We start from the raw sequence: 19,545 nt of genomic DNA on the forward strand, positions 1-19,545 counted from the left end.
TTTGTGTTCTATATTCTAGTTTCAGAATGATGAAAGGCTGTTTGTTCAAAAGCTGAGTGAGAAAGAGAATGAAGTGAAATCACTCCGAATTGAAAACGACAAACTTCAACTTCAGGTTGTAGGATTGATGAATAGGCTGGGGTCAGAAATATTGGACCGAAACAGACGTGAAACTGAAAGGTACTAAATCATAGTTAAATCTTTTGCTAGTTAGCTCACAATAGAGCTCAGCATACAGCTCACTGATTTAGCTCAGTTTATAGCTCGCAATATATAGCTAACTCATTGAGTTAGCTCAGTATTTAGCTCACAATATACAGAAAGGTACTAGATCATAATCAATCTTTTGCTAGTTAGCTGACAATAGAGCTCAGTATATAGCTCACTGAGTTAGCTCAGTACATAGCTCACAAAATACTGAAAGGTAATAAATTATAGTTAATTTTTTACCTAGTTCGCTCAAAATAGAGGTCAATACATAGCTCACTGAGTTCGTTGAGTATATAGCTCACAGTATACTGAAAGACCCTAAATCATAATTAATCTTTTGCTAGTTAGTACACAATAGAGCTCAGCATACAGCTCACTGAGTTAGCTCAGTTTATAGCTCACAATATGCAGAAAGGTACTAAATCATAGGTTACCTTTTGCTAGTTACCTCAAAATAGAGCTTAGTATACAGCTCACTGAAGTAGCTCAATATATAGCTCACAATATATAGACAGGTACTAAATCATAGTTAATCTTTTGCTAGTTAGCTCACAATAGAGCTCAGTATATAGCTCACTGAGTTAGCTCAGTATATAGCTCAGAATATACTGAAAGGTACTAAATTACAGTTAATCTTTTACCTAGTTAGCTCATAAAGGAGTTCTGTATATCGCTCACTGAGATAGCTCAGTATATAGCTGACAATATACTGAAAGGTCCTAAATCATAGTTAATCTTTTACATAGTTAGCTCACAATAGAGCTCAATGCATAGCTCACTGAGTTTGCTGAGTATATAGCTCATAGTTTACTGAAAGGCCCTAAATCATAGTTTATCTTTTACCTAGTAAGTTCACTATTGAGCTCAGTATATAGCTCATAGTATACTGAAATATACTAATACATAGTTAATCTTTTGCTAGCTAGTTTACAGTTTATAAATATTTAAAGTTAAGTACAATTCAAAAAGATTGATTGAAAGCAATTGTGACTCCAATCTTCACAAAAAGCTGACAGAGAGTGGGTGCTGAGAACTACTGATCATTTTGCAAATGTTCTTTATTTGCCAGCTGCTTGAGGGTGTGACTAGTAAACTAATAATGGGGCGTCTAGAAATAGGTATCCTATTCTCTCCATCTCAATATATCTTTAGGCCAAAAGATCCATTTACATAATTTGATGGACTCTTATAGTTGTGTCATAAAACTGTTAGAAGAATAAAATCCTTGTTTCATGAATGAACATTGAGCAATTAAACTCACAAAAGGAGTATTTCTCTAAAGTAAATCAGCTACGTACCGCCAAAAGAACCATAAGAATGTGAAAAAGAAAGCAAAAATAGAAAAAAAAACGCTTAATTCGCACCATAAAATTTATAAGCAAATTGTAAATAGCTCTGTTATGCCTTTTTATACTTAAATCAAACTGAAATCATGGTAATAATAGCTTAGATTTAAGCTTAAATCCAACTCAGATGTTCAAAAAATACATTTTCTACTGTTTCTTCAATGCGGCACAAACAATTTAAAGAATTTTATTTTGAGATTTTGAAGAGAAATGGATTTAAGCAACAGTGACCAGTAATAATCCTTGTTCTGTTGAAATGAATATTTTAGAGTGGATCCATATTCCAAAAGTACAGAATATAAGCCACCTCCCCTTGTCATACACTCTTGCAAGTCTGTTAAGCAAAAACAAAATGGCAAAATGGTCATCAATATTACAAGAATCCCATTCCCGAAATCCCGGAAGAATTCTAAATCACAAACGTACATTGGGCGGATCGTAAGATGTAGGTCATTAGCGTAACTTTAAGCTAATTGACTATTATTGGCAAGCTATCTTTACGTGGTACTGTCTTGTTGGTGTGAAAAGAATCACCAGAATATAATGTTTCTCTTAAGGGTTCTTTGGGAAGGGCAAGGTTTTCAGCACTTGTCGGGTATTATGGTAGGTCGTTCGCTGATGACATCTACTTTTGGGCAATAAAAATGGTGTATATTTCTGAATTTTTTGCAGTCTGTAAATCGAACTTTATTTATTTAAAATCAAAGTCATGGTTTCTGGTGATGGTAGCTGGTGCAGCCGGTTCTTTTTTGTTTTTTTTTGTCCAATTTTTTGTTTGATTGTAGGCCTTCTTAAAACCTCATACTAATAATCTAAAGCTGTCGAAAAATGGCATTCGAGGTTATGGTTATATTCGAGTGGCTTATGATAGTGACCAAACTTAAGATCGAATAAAACTTGTCTGAAATTATAAAATACTGTTTGATGCTAAAAGGCATATTAAATCTCAAATGTCGCTCGCTCAAAATAAGGAAAAAACAAATATTCTCACTGTTCTATTGCAGCTGCTGCAATGTCTTGAGTTTCAGCCGTGATGGGGGATCGTTTTGAAACTGGAATGTAACATCGAACTTGGAGCTCTTTAAAACTTGAATGCTGCATTTAGGAGGTAGTCAGTTCCTAAAAAAATAAAAATTGTAATGTCATATCTAAAGTTGTATTTTTTCTTGAGCTTTGTTTGAAAACTGCATACTGTGTTACTATACCCTGCAGGCTGTTACGTTGTTAAGACCAGCTCTCTGTACAGGGGTCATTTTTTTTTCTTCTTCTTATTTTTTCTTTAATTACAATTTTTTCCTAACTATATTAGTGATTCTCAACTATGTTTTATTAACGAACTTTAATAGTTTCACCAGAACCAAAAATTTATGAAATTATTAATTAAAAAGAAACTTGCATTTTCTTTTTTTTTTTTTTTTTTTTTTTTTTTTTTTTTTTTTTTAGTAATTTCTCTTTTTAGTTTTGAAAGTTTGAAGACCTCAATGGGATATTATCTGCCTCCTGCCTCTAGTGATCATCTTGTGGAGAATAAGTCTTTGGCTCAGTCAGGTCTTTCAGTTCTGCCACCTGGATTCAGTTTATTTCCCCAATCTCTTTCAAGAGATGGTAAGTATATTGCGCTGGAGGTGATAATCTTTTTCATAAGCAGGATTTTTTTTCGCCACCTTATGTAGTCTTTAGGCTTATTATTCTAAAAATGTGTAATATAAAATCCGCACTTTTGAATTTTAAAAGGTCGTGGTGAATTGGTTATTCAGCAAAACATTGTTCAGTTAAAAAGTAGAAATTATCTGCTTTTTTTTAATTTCTAGAGCGCAAATGTTTGGTCTGTATCGCATTACTCTGAAGAGAGTGGTGATCCAATTCATTTTTGCGGTAATATGTTCTTTTTAAGTTTTACTCTTTACATGAATCAATTTCTGCTAGTTTTAAGTTTAATTACTTCACTTTTTACTTCTTTTTTTTATGGATGAACCTATCGAACTGGCGGTCTTATAAAATTATGCAGGGCTCGGCCGAAGAAATTTTGAAATCCAATGTTGACAGCCAAAAAAGATTTGAATAAGAAAGACTGCCAAAAGATAATAAACAATTTTCTCGGTTTAGTCAAATTTGTGTATTGTTTTTCGGCCATCTTCTTTGTCAAAAAGAGTTCTTTCCTTGAATCTCAAGGCCATTGTGTTTGGTGTAAATGCAAAGTTTGATAATTTCTTTTAGTAGGAAACTAAGCTTGTTTTTAACCTGTCCATAGGCAGTTAATTAATTATATTTCTGGTAGATATTTCTGGTGATTGAAGCAATCAACATTTATAGGTTATTTTATAGATAACTGAAGAACAAACATACCTATGAATTTTAGAAAACACATTTCTTGTTGAGAGACAGATTCTGAAATTTTGAAATTCTAGGTAATTTTTTTGATAAGACCGTTGAATCGTGACGAGTTTTGATGAAATCCTTACGAAAAAGGGGATTATAATAATTTATAATTATTTTTAATAATTATTTGGACTACCTTTTTGATTAGCTCTCTAGGTTTGTTGACTAGAATTTCGATGATTTTTTCCTTAAGAGATTTGTAGGTTAGGGCTGAGTCTTAATGACTGTTGTTTTTCTGTTGAACGATGAAATATTTTAATGTAGAGAAAGTATGAATAGATAAAATTTTCGTAGTTTGGCTCCTAAGAAAAAAGAAAGATGCAGAAAAGAAGAATGACAATAATATTAATATGTAATATAAATACTTAATATAAATAAATAAATATAAATCATAAATATGAATAATAAATATAAAAATAAACATAAATAATAGAAATACCTTTCCGGACTAAAACCTAATAATGTGCAAAGTAACAATTGTTTTTTTTGTTTTTTTTTAAGTTACAGTTAATAAAGACCAGACATCCAGCAACAACTTTTTTTCTTTGTAGTCTTCTGAACCACATAAACATGCTGTTTATGTTATGTTACCTTATGTTAAATATAATAAAAAATACTTTAGTTTAGCTGGTATTTCCTAGGTAGCAACTTGCTTGACGAAAGATGGGAATTAGAAATGGTCAAATACCTTTTTTTTTTTTTTTTTTTTTTTTTTTTTTTTTTTTTTTTCTTTTTTTTTCAGCTACTAGTCAAAACTAAGATTTCTACAAAGTGAATGAATGCAAGCAGTAACTGTACTCCAACTACCTTTAGTGAAGTTTTCTCTTTTTTTTTTTCTAAACTATATACTCTGATTTGGTCGTTTCATTATTTTTTCACGATTCTCGTTCCTAACCTTTTGTCTATATTGACTTACCTAAGACCTTAGATCCTCCTGTCCCACCAAAGGCACCCAGGGCATCCATGAAGAGCAACCAGTCGCTCTGCGTGTGGGCCGCCGCCAAAACATCTTCTCATTGGTGTTGTATCGTCGTGTGAATGTTGGACAGGTCCTGTCTATATCTGCGACGCAAGGTGTTTTTTTTGTTGACCTCTTTTGCGGTTTCCCTGAGGTTGCTATTCCAAGATCTGTCTTGGGATCCTGTCGTCCTTCATACGGATCACGTGCCCAAGGTATCGCCACCTTGGTTGCCGAATGATGTCCGTAACCATGGGCTGTCCTCAGATAGATCAGACTTTCTGGTTTGTGACGTGATCTCTCCAGTCAATATTCAGAATCTTCCGAAGGCAATTATTTTCGAAGGCAGGAATCCGTCTCTATTGTTGTTTACTTCAATTCCAGAACTCACTGCTGTAGAGAGTGCAGAAAGAACATTGCTATTAAATAGCCTCATTTTTACTTTCGTAGAATACCTTTTCGACCGACATACAGATTTTAGTCGGTTAAAAGCTGCACTGGCTTGCCCTATCGTCAACTGCACTTCCCACTCGCTTGACACTGAGTTTTCCACCGTGTTGCCGAGGCACCGGAACTCTACGACCTGCTCGACAGTTGAATCTCCACACTTTATGTTCAGGGGGGAATTAGTTGTTGCCATGCTCTTTGTCTTCTCTCTATGAGGCCAAGTCTGCCAGCATTTTGACGGATAGTATTGAGGAGATCATGGAGTTTCGTCTTGTTACTTTCCATCAAGGCAATATCGTCAGCAAAATCTAGATCGGCTAGCTGCTTACCTTCTCCAATTTGGATGCCGAACCCTGTTCAATCACTGTGTACAGCCCTGTTTTACGCCGGATATGATACGGAAATATTTAGTATTTTCTTCTTGGGTCCGAACACAGCATTCTGTGTTTTCATATAATGTAACAATTAGGGCCACTATTTTATCAGGAATTCAATAGTATCGCAGGATTTTCCAGAGTTAGTTTCGGTCGATGGAGTCGAAGTTTTCTCAAAGTCTACGAAAATCAGGTGCAAAAAGCTCATAAAAATATAGCTTAAATACAGGTATGTCGGAATATAAGTCCCACTTTTTCAGCTCATACCTTTTCTGGAAGAGGTATGACCTGATTAAAAGTTTTTGAACACGGCTCATCCCATTGTATTCCTAGAATCCCATTAGTCTACTTGATTTTTGCATAAAAAGTACTTTAGTTTAGCTGGTATTTCCTAGGTAGCAGCTCACTTGACGAAGTATGGGAATTTGGAATGGTCAAATACTTTTTTTTTTCTTTTTCTTTAGCAAATTGTCAAAACTAAGGCTTCAACAAAGTGAGTGAATGCAAGCAGCAACTTTACTCCAACTACCTTTAGTTAAGTTTTATCTTTTTTTTTCTTTTTTTTTTTGAAACCATACACTCTGGTTTGGTCGTTTCATTATTTTTTTTCACGATTCTCTTTTCTAATCTTTTTTCTATATTGACTGGTACTAAAGAAAAAAGCTAATAAAAATATAGCTTAAATAGAGGTATGTCGGAATATAAGTCCCACTTTTTCAGCTCATACCTTTTCTGGAAGAGGTATGACCTGATAAAAATTTTTTGAATATGGTAGCTAAAACTACAAATTTATCTCTTGTCTTTATTTGCGTTTCTTTTTTTCTTAAAGCGGCGTTCACATGCGTGTCTAGCTAAAATCTCATGTATAGACACGTGTCTGACCAGAAATCAACGTCTAGAAAATTACCGTTCACAAGAAGAAGTCAGGGTTTAGCTAAAACTACAAATTTAGTTTCAAATAGATTACAGTTGTAATTTCTAGCCAATCAAGAGAGCTTATGCGGACTAAACTATTAAAATTGTAATCCCTGTTTTTATTATCACAATATAATGGATGAGAGAAGCCAAACAATTGCCTCAGTGTACTTCGCTATTACGTCTGCTGTTGCATATTTGCCTAGAATGAAAAAACAATTAATGAGAAAGTAAAAATTAAATTTCAGTTTAAAAATGTAAACATAGATGATGAAAATAGTGGAACTTGAAACATTCTGATTGGTCGCAGTCGAAAATCCTAGACTTTGAGTTCTTGAGTCTAGAACTGGATACTTAGCTGTAACTTGTCTAGCCAAGCACCAAATTTTACTTGTGAACGGTAGTTGTTTAGACATTGATGTCTGGCTAGACATGGATTCTAGCTAAACACGCAAGTGACACCGCTTAACTAGACCGACTTTATTTCTGGATCATGGAACTTATTATTTGGCAAAATAAAAGAAATTACCAAGAATAAGTTAAGCAGCATATACATAACTGCAAATATATTGAAAACTAAAGGTTCCCCGAACACTAGCCGTATCGTAGACATCAATTGGCACCCATTGAGTTTGGTTGCTTCTAAAAAAAATCAAATATTTCGGGAATTTGATCAGGTTGCTCAACAGCATTAAACTAGGTGCTACTGAATCGTGATAAATATATAGATGTCGCTAGCGGGTGTGGTGTAGAAGCTGTGTGAAGAAAATTAGGCCTGTGGCACCTACTTTTTGGTTTTTAAATCAGCGTAATACCCAAAATCGTTTAATGTTAACAAACATAAAGTTAACACATTGAAGTTGTCGGATCTCAGGTCAGTTTAATATTGCGAATAGGCTTGAAGAAGAAGTTGAATGCACACTTATTGTTCTGGTTTCAGATCAGTTAAGTAATGAAACCTGGTTTGTAATGAGCCATAATGCAGTTGAAAGTACACTTTTTCTATACTGGTTATCCTGTGTCACCCTATGGTACCATCCGGGAAAACTTAAGGTTATTACTGTTTCAAGCTTAACTGTGTTCAAAAATTTGCCATTAAGGCCCGATTTTTTACAATACATAATGAAGCCTATTGCTGTTTTAAGCTTGGTGCAAAACTAAAGTGCAAAACTATAGGAATTCTGTTGTACTATATGGTACTTTAAAGCATAAACTGAAGTTTGGCAAGCAGTGATTAAAAGAAAGATAAATGTATTTTATCCATTTTAAGTCTTGACGCGCTAAAGACTTTTCTATGATAATTAACTTTTTACAAATATTTCTGAACTACTACTACTACTAACAACTCACTGCAGCACCAAGCCACCTGAGGCCAACACAGCTATGCACGCTCCTCCTCCACCCCAATCTATTCAAAGCCTCCCTTTTTACACCCACCCACGAAGCTCCCATTTCCTTTAAATCTTTCTTTATGACGTCCTCCCGCCCCAGACGGGGACGACCTGCTTTCCGTTTAGCCCTAGACGGTTGGCCGAAAAGAACAATCTTCGGCAATCTGTCATCCTTCATCCGCACAACGGGCCCTAGCCACCACAACCTTTCTTTCAGTATAGCCTCAGAGGGCGGTATTGAACCACATTTTTCGTATAGCCTATTGTTTGAAATACGGTCAGTCAGCCGGGTACCCAGAACAATCCTTAACAAATTTCTTTGGAAAACATCTAGCAAATCTTCATACGCTTTTCGGAGCGTCCATGCTTCAGAGCCATATTTGACCACTGTCATCACTGTAGCTTCTAATATTTTATTCTTGGTTTGCAGACTTATCTTCCTATTCTTCCAAAAAAAAATTTTTAACTGTGAAAGACACCCTGAGCCTTCGCTGTTCTGCTTTTAACATCTTCCATGCTCCCACCATCTTTACTAATAATACTACCAAGGTAAGTGAAGCTACCCACCTGATCAATCTTTTCATTACCCAACGTCACCTTCATCTTCATCTTCACTTATTCCTAGCCTTAGTATCTTAGTCTTCTTAACATTACTTTTCAAACCAATTCTAGCACTCTGAACTCACAAAACCTCTAAAACCTCACTCATTTTGCTCACACTTTCATCTAGGATGCTTAAATCATCAGCATAATCTAAGTCCAGGAGACTTTTTCCTCTCCATTTGATTCTGTGGTGTCCCATTGCCTTTCCTGTGCTCCTTAAAACAAAGTCCATCAAAATAATACATATAAAGGGGGATAGAACACAATCCTGCTTAACTCCTGATTTAGTGTAAAACCAGCTGCTAACCTGATTTCCTACCTTAAACGCAGTGGTGTTAATTTCGTACATAGCACTAATCACTATAATGTATTTGTCTGGTATACCATACAAGGATGAAACCTTTACCAAAGCTCTTCTATCAACAGAATCGAACGCTTGCTCATAATCTTTGAAACTGAGGACCAAAGGTGTTTGAAAACTCAGGCATTTCTCAATTATTAGCCTAAGAGTGAAAATTTGGTCAACACATCCTCTACCTTTTCTAAAACCGCCCTGTTCTTCTCTTAAAACTTTGTCTACGGCATCTCTTAGTCTAAGAAGTATCATATTACTAAGTAATTTACTACCTACAGAGACCAGACTAATGCCTCGATAATTACCACACTCATTTTATCACCTTTCTTATCGAGTAGCTTAATTAAGGTTTTCCTAAAATCGTTAGGTACTTCCCCTTTTTCAAAAATCATATTCATAATCTTCAGTAACTTATTTCTAACCTCAGAGCCACCATATTTAAGAAACTCATTTACCACCCTATCGGCACCTGGAGCCTTATTATTTTTTAATCCTTTTAGTACTGTTGCCAATTCCTTCTCACAAAACAAATCTTCTTTCACATCCAAGGTATCACAAACTTTTTCATTTTCCTCTATATCTTTTCCTGCAACTCTATCTCGGTTAAGCAAATTCTAAAAACGTTCGGCCCATCTCTCTTTAGCTTTTTCCTTATCGCTAATTGCGGCCCCATTCCCATCTTTAACTGGGCCAAGTCCGGATTGACTGCTCCCTCTCAATTTGTTAACATGCCAGTACAATATTTTACTATTATGCCTTCTAGCTGCATCTTCCAGATCCTCGGCAATTTTGTCCATGGCCTCCACTTCACATCTCCTTAGTTCATATTTTAATGCTTTTTTCACTTTCTTTACATTCCTTTTATTTTCATATGATTTATCACTCCGATAATTCTTGTACTAGGCCCTTCTCCTCTCTATTAAACATAAAGCTTTTTCACTAATAATCTTAGCTGCAGTTCTAGCTTTCTTCCCTAATACACCTTCAACAACTTCACAAATTATTTTTCTAAAATTATTCCAACCATCTTCCACATTATCAAATTTTAAACTCTCATGTTTAGTATTTAACTGTTCCTGGAAAGTTTCTCTCAAATTCTCATCCTGGAGTCTACCAACATCATAACTTCCCGGGAGGTAGTTACCCTTCCGATATTTCAGCTTTAAATTAACCCTTGACACTACTAGATGGTGATCTTTACTTTTAACATCAATAACGGCACTCCTATATACCCTAGTATCTTGTATTGATCCTGCCAGTCTTCGGTTTACTATAACATAATCAATGTGTTTGTTGTCTTACCATCACGTGAATACCATGTTAACTTATGAGCCATTTTATGACCAAACACTGGTTATAACACTGGTGGACCAAACATTGGTTATAACTAGATTGTTATACCTACAAAATTGCAAAAGTCTGTATCCATTACTGTTTTCTTTTCCTACACCAGAATTACCTAGGCTAGGATACCATCTATACCTATTTCTACCAACCTGGGCGTTAAAATCTCCCAGTAATACCATCATATTTCTACCTGGGACTCTGTCTATTTGCTCCTGTAACTGTAAGTAAAATTCATCTGAGTCACTAGTATCTTCGTCAGTCGGTTCTACAGGGGCGTATACTACTATAACTGATACCCTGCACTTTTAAGTCATAAAATGAACAATTAGTACTCCATTATAAATACCTTCCCAGTCTTAACAAGACTTAGCGGCTTCCTTTCTCATCATGAGCCCTACTCCCTGTCTATGTACCACATCCTTCCTGCCTGAGTAAACAAATTTTATATCACCTAATTTCAGGCTTCCTACCCCTGGGATATGAGTTTCTGAAACTCCTAATAAATCCAGTTCGAATCGTCTGAATTCGTCAGTCAAAATGTCAATACGATAGTCATTTTTTAACGTCGTAACATTCCAAGTTCCAATTTTAATCATTGAATTTATTTTTGCCTCAGGAAAGGCAATGATCCCGGATACCAGTGCAGGACGGGGATCACATATATTCTCAAGTCTACACCGAAGCGCTAGAGCCGGCTTAAAACCGGACAGCAAGAAGTCCCTTGAAACTCCATCAATGGGGACTTTGTACAACTTGGATCCATCCCGGTCACAACATGGTTTTCAGCACTTGGCGATTCTCTTCTATCAGCAAGAGTCGAAATCCAGCACAGACAATTTCAAGCCTATTACCTCCGACTCATTATATATTCATGCCTACAAATATTATGCTACTATGGGGAGGCAGCCCATAATAGATAAATTAGCTAGGAAGAGGTTTTTCAGTCCGAAGACGCCCATCAAAACAAGCCAAGTCCAGAAGAATTGTCTATTAATCAGAATCCCGTGCGAATGCTGTGTCGTTTACTGGACTATAATTTCCTCGAGGGGTGCCACTCCTCAAGTGGGAATAGAGTTGACCGCAAGGTCCCCAGTCTTGCAGGTACCCCGAAAGGCTCGAGACAGCCCTTTGCAGAGGCCGTTGTCCATAGATCTTGATCTTACGCCCTGTCGCAGTTGTCCTACTATAGAGGATCCTCCCGCGACGGTGTTCTGCATCACCATGCAATTTAACCCGTTACTGGGAGAAGGTTTTTAACTCATGGGACTTGTGGACAAACCAGTGGGCCCTTTTGAGTGTGCATTTGAGGGACCTTCTTTTTCCTCCGCCTGTATTTATGACCCCGGGCGAGGGTGCCACAGTTTCTATTATGGACCCCCAGGGACAAGGCCCCTCTTGGTCCGTGCCTCCTATAGAGGTACCCTACTCATCTGTAGGGCGTTCCCCTATCGCCACTTGGGACACGCTGAATGGCCTTGGGGAGGCCGAGAACATAAAAATGAAATTAATTAAACATATTGTTTCCTTTAAACATGGAAAATGATAGTCTTCTGTATGTTTTTTTAAACATCAAATTATTCTAGAGAAGTATGAACAAAGTTAAGACTTTTTGGTTTTTTTGTAAAACTAATGTCTAGCTGAATTTATTGATTTACTTCAACATTAGCTTATAAAACTAATGTCTAGCCTGTTTTATTGATTTACTTCAACATTAGCTTGTAAAACTAATGTAAAAAACTAATGTAAAACTAATATAAAACTAATATCTAGCCTAATTTATTGATTTTCTTCAACATTAGCTTGTAAAACTAATGTAAAAAACTAATGTAAAATTGATGTCTGACCTAATTTATTGATTCACTTCAACATTAGCTTGCAAAACTAATGTAAAAATCTAATGTAAAAGTAATGTCTAGCCTGATTCATTGATTCACTTCAACAATATTTCTGAACTTGGGGAGCAAAGTAAAACTAAAACAAAAGTAAATACGGAGTCAAAACTAAAGTTAAAAGTCATTATATTGAGTTGAAGATCTTTAGAGATATTTAGTTTAAATTCTAATATTTTTAGTAGAAACATAGCTAGTACTCTAATTGTTTAATTTTGCTATGAAATAGGAAAAGTAAGCTTTCAATGTACCAAGGCTGAATTTTTAGCTATATACTACTTAATGAGGCTATCATTGTTGAATGTCGGTTGTCTATTTGGTTGTATTCGTGGTGTCTTTTGTAAGGGTTGAAGACCCAAAATGGAAATTGTGAAGAGTGAAGTAAGTAGAGCGAGGCCACAGAAAGAATGCAAAGCGGTTGTTTTGCTAAACAGGTATTAGGTTATGTAGGTTATAAGTATATTCCAAGGTACCATTTTGCCAAGGCCCCCGTACCAAACAGGTTTTTCTGGTAGGGGGCGGAGGTAACTATTTAGTTTAAATAATTCTAGGAGGAATTGAGTTTTATGGATGGTTTGGAAAAATGGTACTTGTTAAATATTCGGGTAAACATACGACTAAGAAACACTTCACTATAAATAAGGCAATCGTGTTTTTCCGAACTTTCTAGGGCGGGAGTAACTATTTAGTTTAAATAATTCTAGCAGGAATTGAGTTTTTTGGATGGTATGGAAAAATGATAATTGTTAAATATTCGTGTAAATATAAAACTAAGAAAATCTTCACTATAAATAAGCCTATAGTGTTTTTACTAATTTTCTAGGCGGGTCTAACTCTTTATTTTAAATATTTCTAGTAGGAATTGAGTTTTATGGATGGAGTTGAAAAATGGTACTTGTTAAATAATCGGGTAAACATAAGACTAAGAAACGCTTCACTATAAATAAGGCTATTGGGTTTTTCTGAACTTTTTAGGGCGGGTGTAAGCATTTAGTTTAAATAATTCTAGGAGGAATTGATTTTTGTGGCTGGTGTTGAAAAATGGTACTTGTTAAATATTCGGATAAACATACGACTAAGAAACGCTTCACTATAAATAAGGCTATTGTGTTTTTCTGAACTTTCTAGGGCGAGGGTAACTTTTTAGTTTAAATAATTCTAGGAGGAATTGAGTTTTATGGATGGTATGGAAAAATGGTACTTGTTAAATATTCGGGTAAACATACGACTAAGAAACGCTTCACTATAAATAAGGCTATCGTGTTTTTCCGAACTTTCTAGGGCGGGGGTAACTATTTAGTTTAAATAATTCTATGAGGAATTGAGTTTTATGGATGATATAGAAAAATGATACTTGTTAAATATTCGGGTAAACATACGACTAAGAAACGCTTCACTATAAATAAGGCTATCGTGTTTTTCCGAACTTTCTAGGGTGGGGGTAAGTATTTATTTTAAATAAATATAGGAGTACTTCAGTTTTGTGGGTGGTACGGAAAAATGGTACGTATGAGGCGGGGGTAAGTATTTAGTTGAAATAATTCTAGGAGGAATTGAGTTTTGCAGTTTTACCTTGTCTCAGTTACATTTTCTTGATTTTTCAAAGTTCATTTTGAATTTCTTTCGTTGAAATTCAAGAGTTGGAATATTTAAGTAGTGTTTGGTTGTGGTTTACCTTGTCACAGTTAAATTTTCATGATTTTTCAAAGTTCATTTTGAATTTCTTTCGCTGAAATGTAAGAGTTGGAATATTTCAGTAGTGTTTGGTTGTGGTTTACCTTGTCACAATTACATTTTCTTGATTTTTAAAAGTTCATTTTGAATTTCTTTCGCTGAAATGCAGTAGTTGGACTATTTCAGTTGTGTGTGATTGTTGTTTACCTTGTCACAGTTACATTTTCTTGATTTTTAATTGTTATATTTGTTGTTATTTAGCTGTATTGGTTGAGTTGGAATATTTCAGTAGTGTTTGGTTGTGGTTTACCTTGTCACAGTTACATTTTCATGATTTTTCAAAGTTCATTTTGAATTTTTTTCATTGAAATTCAAGAGTTGTAATATATCAGTAGAGTTTGGTTGTGGTTTTACTTGTCACAGTTTCATTTTCTTGATTTTTAAAAGTTTATTTTTAATTTCTTTCGTTGAAATGCAAGAGTTGGAATATTTCAGTAGCGTTTGGTTGTGGTTTACCTTGTCACACTGACCTTTTCTTAATTTTTCAAAGTTCATTTTGAATTTCTTTCGTTGAAATGCAAGAGATGGAATATTTCAGTAGTGTTTGGTTGTGGTTTACCTTGTCACAGTTACATTTTCTTGATTTTTTAAAGTTAATTTTTAATTTTTTTTCGTTGAAATGCAAGAGTTGGAATATATCAGTAGTGTTTGGTTGTGGTTTACCTTGTCACAGTTACATTTTCTTGATTTTTCAAAGTTCATTTTGAATTTCTTTCGTTGAAATGGAAGAGTTGGAATATTTCAGTAGTTTTTGGTTGTGGTTTACCTTGTCACAGTTACATTTTCTTGATTTTTTCAAAGTTAATTTTGAATTTCTTTCTCTGAAATGCAAGAGTTGGAATAGTTCAGTAGTGTTTGGTTGTGGTTTACCTTGACACAGTTACATTTTCTTGATTTTTCAAATTTCATTTTGAATTTATTTCGTTGAAATGCAAGAGTTGGAATATTTCATTAGTGTTTTGTTATGGTTTAAATTGTCACAGTTAAATTTTCTTGATTTTTCAAAGTTCTTTTTGAATTTATTTCGCTGAAATGCAAGAGTTGGAATATTTCAGTAGTGTTTGGTTGTGGTTTACCTTGTCACAGTTACATTTTCTTGATTTTTCAAAGTTCATTTTGAATTTCAGTAGTGTTGGTTTTTGTTTTAACATGTGTCAGTTACATTTTCTTGATCTTTCAAAGTTCATTTTGAATTTCTTTCGCTGAAATGCAAGAATTTTCTTGATTTTTCAAAGTTCATTTTGAATTTGCTTCGTTGAAATGCAAGAGTTGGAATATTTCAGTAGTGTTTGGTAATGGTTTACCTTGAAACAGTTAAATCTTCCTTATTTTTAAACGTTCTTTTGATTTTCTTTTATTGAAATGCAATAGTTTTACTATTTAAGTTTTTTTTTTCCGTGGGCTAACTTTTCACTGTTACATTTTCATTAGTTTTAAAAGCTCATTTTGAATTTATTTATTTTAAAAGCAAGAGTTGGAATATTTCAATAGTGTTTGGTTATGTTTTAACTTGTCAATGTTAAATTTTCTTGATTTTTAATAGTTAATTTTGAATTTCTTTCGTTGAAATGCAAGAGTTGGAATATTTCAGTAGTGTTTGGTTGTGGTTTACCTTGTCACAGTTTCATTTTCTTGATTTTTTCAAAGTTCATTTTTAATTTATTTCGTTGAAATGCAAGAGTTGGAATATTTCAGTAGTGTTTGGTTTTGGTTTACCTTGTCACATTTACATTTTCTTGATTTTTCAAAGTTCATTTTGAATTTCTTTCGTTGAAATGCAAGAGTTGGAATATTTCAGTAGTGTTTGGTTGTGGTTTACCTTGTCACAGTTACATTTTCTTGATTTTTCAAAGTTCATTTTGAATTTTTTTTCGTTGAAATGAAAGAGTCGGAATATTTAAGTAGTGATTGGTTTTTGTTTACATTGTAACAGCTATATTTTCTTGATTTTTAAAAGTTCATTTTTATTTTCTTTCGTTGAAATGCAAGATTTGGAATATTTTAGTAGTGTTTCGTTGTGGTTTACCTTGTCACAGTTACATTTTCTTGATTTTTCAAAGTTCATTTTGAATTTCTTTCCTTGAAATGCAAGAGTTGGAATATTTCAGTAGTGTTTGCTTGTGGTTTACCCTGTCACAGTTACATTTTCTTGATTTTTCAAAGTTCATTTTGAATCATTCCAGAAACGTGATTAAACACGTTTTTAAACTACATGCTATTTGCATGCCTTTCCGTGGCACCTTTCCAAACGAGCGGGGATTCCCCGTTGGTTCCTACACATTGCAAAAAAGTGAGCAGTACGAAAACTCCACATTTTCAACCAGACTGGTTTTTTAGACAACACACTCCACATTTTCAACCAGACTGGTTTTTTAGACAACACACCCACAGAGATGACACACACACATAGAAACGAGACACGCACAGACACGACACACAAACAGAGTCATAGTGAGAGAGATATCCAAACACTTGGGTTGACCTAGGTTCACTTAGAGTGGCGCAAAGCTCATTTTTAATTTCTTTCATTGAAATGCATGAGTTGGACTATTTTAGTAGTGTTTGGTTGTGATTTACCTTTGTCACAGTTACATTTTCTTGATTTTTCAAAGTTCATTTTGAATTTCTTTACTTGAAATGCAAGAGTTGGACTATTTCAGTAGTGTTTGCTTGTGGTTTACACTGTCACAGTTACATTTTCTTGATTTTTCAAAATTCATTTTCAATCAATCAATAAACGTGATTAAACACGTTTTTAAACTACATGCTATTTGCATGCCTTTCCTTGGCACCTGTCCAAACGAGTGGGGAGTCCCCGCTAGTTCCTAAACATTGCAAAAAAGTGAGCAGTACGAAAACTCCACGTTTTCAACCAGACTGGTTTTTTAGACAACATACTCCACATTTTCAACCAGACTGGTTTTCTAGACAACACACCCACAGAGATGACACACACACATAGAAACGAGACACGCACAGACACGACACACAAACAGAGTCATAGTGAGAGAGATATCCAAAAGTTGGGTTGACCTAGGTTCACTTAGAGTGGCGCGCCACTCTAAGTGAACCTAGGTCAACCCAACTTTTGTATATCTCTCTCACTATGACTCTGTTTGTGTTTTGTGTCCGTGCGCGTATTGTTTCTATGTGCGTGTGTCGTCTCTGTGGGTTTTTGTCTAGAAAACCAGTCTGGTTGAAATTTTGGAGTATGTTGTCTAAAAAACAAGTCTGTTTGAAAACGTGGAGTTTTCTTACTGCTCACTTTTTTGCACTGTTTAGGAGCTAACAGGGAATCCCAACTAGATTGGAAAGGTGCCACGGAAAGGCATGCAAATAGCATGCAGTTCAAAAACGTGTTTAATCACGTTTCTTGAATGATTCAAATTGAACTTTGAAAAATCAAGAAAATGTAACTGTGACAAGGTAAACCCCAAGCAAACACTACAGAAATATTCCAACTCTTGCATTTCAACGAAAGAAATTCAAAATGAACTTTGAAAAATCAAGAATATGTAACTGTGACAAGGTAAATCACAACCAACCACTACTGAAATATTCCAACTCTTGCATTTCAACGAAAGAAATTCAAAATGAACTTTGCGCCACTCTAAGTGAACCTAGGTCAACCCAAGTGTTTGGATATCTCTCTCACTATGACTCTGTTTGTGTTTTGTGTCTGTGCGCGTCTTGTTTCTATGTGCGTGTGTCGTCTCTGTGGGTTTGTTGTCTAAAAAACCAGTCTGGTTGAAAATTTGGAGTGTGTTGTCTAAAAAACCAGTCTGGTTGAAAATGTGGAGTTTTCTTACTGCTCACTTTTTTGCAAGGTTTAGGAACTAAGGGGGACTCCCCACTAGTTGGGACAGGTGACACGGACAGGCATGCAAAGAGCTTGTAGTTTAACAACATGTTTAATCATGTTACTGGAATGATTCAAAATGAACTGTGAAAAATCAAGAAAATGTAACTGTGACAAGGTAAACCACAAGCAAACACTACTGAAATATTCCAACTCTTGCATTTCAAGGAAAGAAATTCAAAATGAACTTTGAAAAATCAAGAAAATATAACTCTGACAATGTAAACCACAACCAAACACTACTGAAATATTACAACTCGTGCATTACAACGAAAGAAATTAAAAATGAACTTTGAAAAATCAAGAAAATGTATCTATGACAAGGTAAACCACAACCAAACACTACTGAAATATTCCAACTCTTGCATTTCAACGAAAAAAAAATTCAAAATGAACTTTGAAAAATCAAGAAAATGTAACTGTGACAAGGTAAACCACAACCAAACACTACTGAAATATTCCAACTATTACATTTAAACGAAAAAAATTCAAAATTAACTTTGAAAAATCAATAAAAAGAAAATCAGAAAATGTAAAACAAAACAGCAAGCAACTCAAATAGAACAAAACTAGAATTTAAACGAAAGAAATTCAAAATGAACTTTGAAAAAATCAATAAAATTTAACTGTGAAATGGTAAACCATAACAAAAAACTACTGAAATATACAAACTCTTTATTTACAACGAAATAAATTAAAAATGAAATAATTTTTATATTGTTATTTTAACTATTACAATTAATAAAATAACCAAACAATTATTAAAAATACATACTATTGATTATAAACTATATCAATTAAAAATGAACTTTGAAAAATCAAGATAATGTATCTGTTACAAGTAAGACCACGTACACAAGCTTCTTATATGTTCAATATCGTTAATTTAAATGTGTAAAATTCAAATGAAGATTGAACTATCAAGAAGATTTAAGAGTGACAATTTGAACCACGGCAATACCCTACTAAACGATTCAAACAAATGTATTTCAGCGTAATACAATAAAATTGGACATTTAAAAATAAGTAAAATTCTTGCATTTCATCGAAATAAATTCACAATAACAATTGATCAATCAAGAAAATGTAACTGTTACAAGGTAATCCACACCCAAACACTAAATAATTAATAACTTATAAAATATATTAATAGAATATGTAACTGTGTATTGGATAAACACAACCAAACAATAATGATGTATTCAAACACTTGCATTTCAGCGAAAGAAATTCAAATAAACTTTGAAAAATCACGAAAATGTAAATGTGACATGCTAAACCACAACCAAACGGTACTGAAATATTCCAACTCTTGCATTTCAAGGAAAGAAATTCAAAATGAACTTTGAAAAATCAAGAAAATGTAACTGTGACAAGGTAAACCACAACCAAACACTACTGAACTATTCCAACTCTTGCATTTCAGCTAAAGAAATTCAAAATGAACTTTTAAAAAATCAAGAAAATGTAACTGTGACAAGGTGAACAACAACCAAACACTCCTGCAATATTCCAACTCTTCCATTTCAACTAAAGAAATTCAAAATGAACTTTTAAAAATCAAGAAAATGTAACTGTGACAAGGTAAACCACAACCAAACACTACTGAAATATTCCAACTCTTGCATTTCAACGAAAGAAAATTCAAAATGAACTTTGAAAAATCGAGAAAATGTAATTGTGACAAGGGAAACCACAACCAAACATTACTGAAATATTCCAACTCTTGCATTTCAAC

At 34.2% G+C, this 19,545-nt stretch overlaps 1 protein-coding gene across 1 annotated transcript in view; it reads left to right on the forward strand.

Moving 5' to 3' along the window:
* LOC148952055 (uncharacterized) overlaps positions 1-19,545 on the forward strand; it is a 318,887-nt gene that overhangs the window by 260,267 nt on the left and 39,075 nt on the right. The window contains exons 27-28 of the mRNA XM_089089125.1: positions 20-180; positions 3,016-3,161. Coding sequence (XP_088945251.1) covers positions 20-180; positions 3,016-3,161 — 307 coding nt within the window. The remainder of the gene's footprint in view (positions 1-19; positions 181-3,015; positions 3,162-19,545) is intronic.

Source organism: Artemia sp. Qi Xiang Cuo, chromosome 5, assembly GCF_049724085.1.
Source record: "Artemia sp. Qi Xiang Cuo chromosome 5, ASM4972408v1, whole genome shotgun sequence".
In the NCBI taxonomy this organism is placed as follows: domain Eukaryota; kingdom Metazoa; phylum Arthropoda; class Branchiopoda; order Anostraca; family Artemiidae; genus Artemia; species Artemia sp. Qi Xiang Cuo.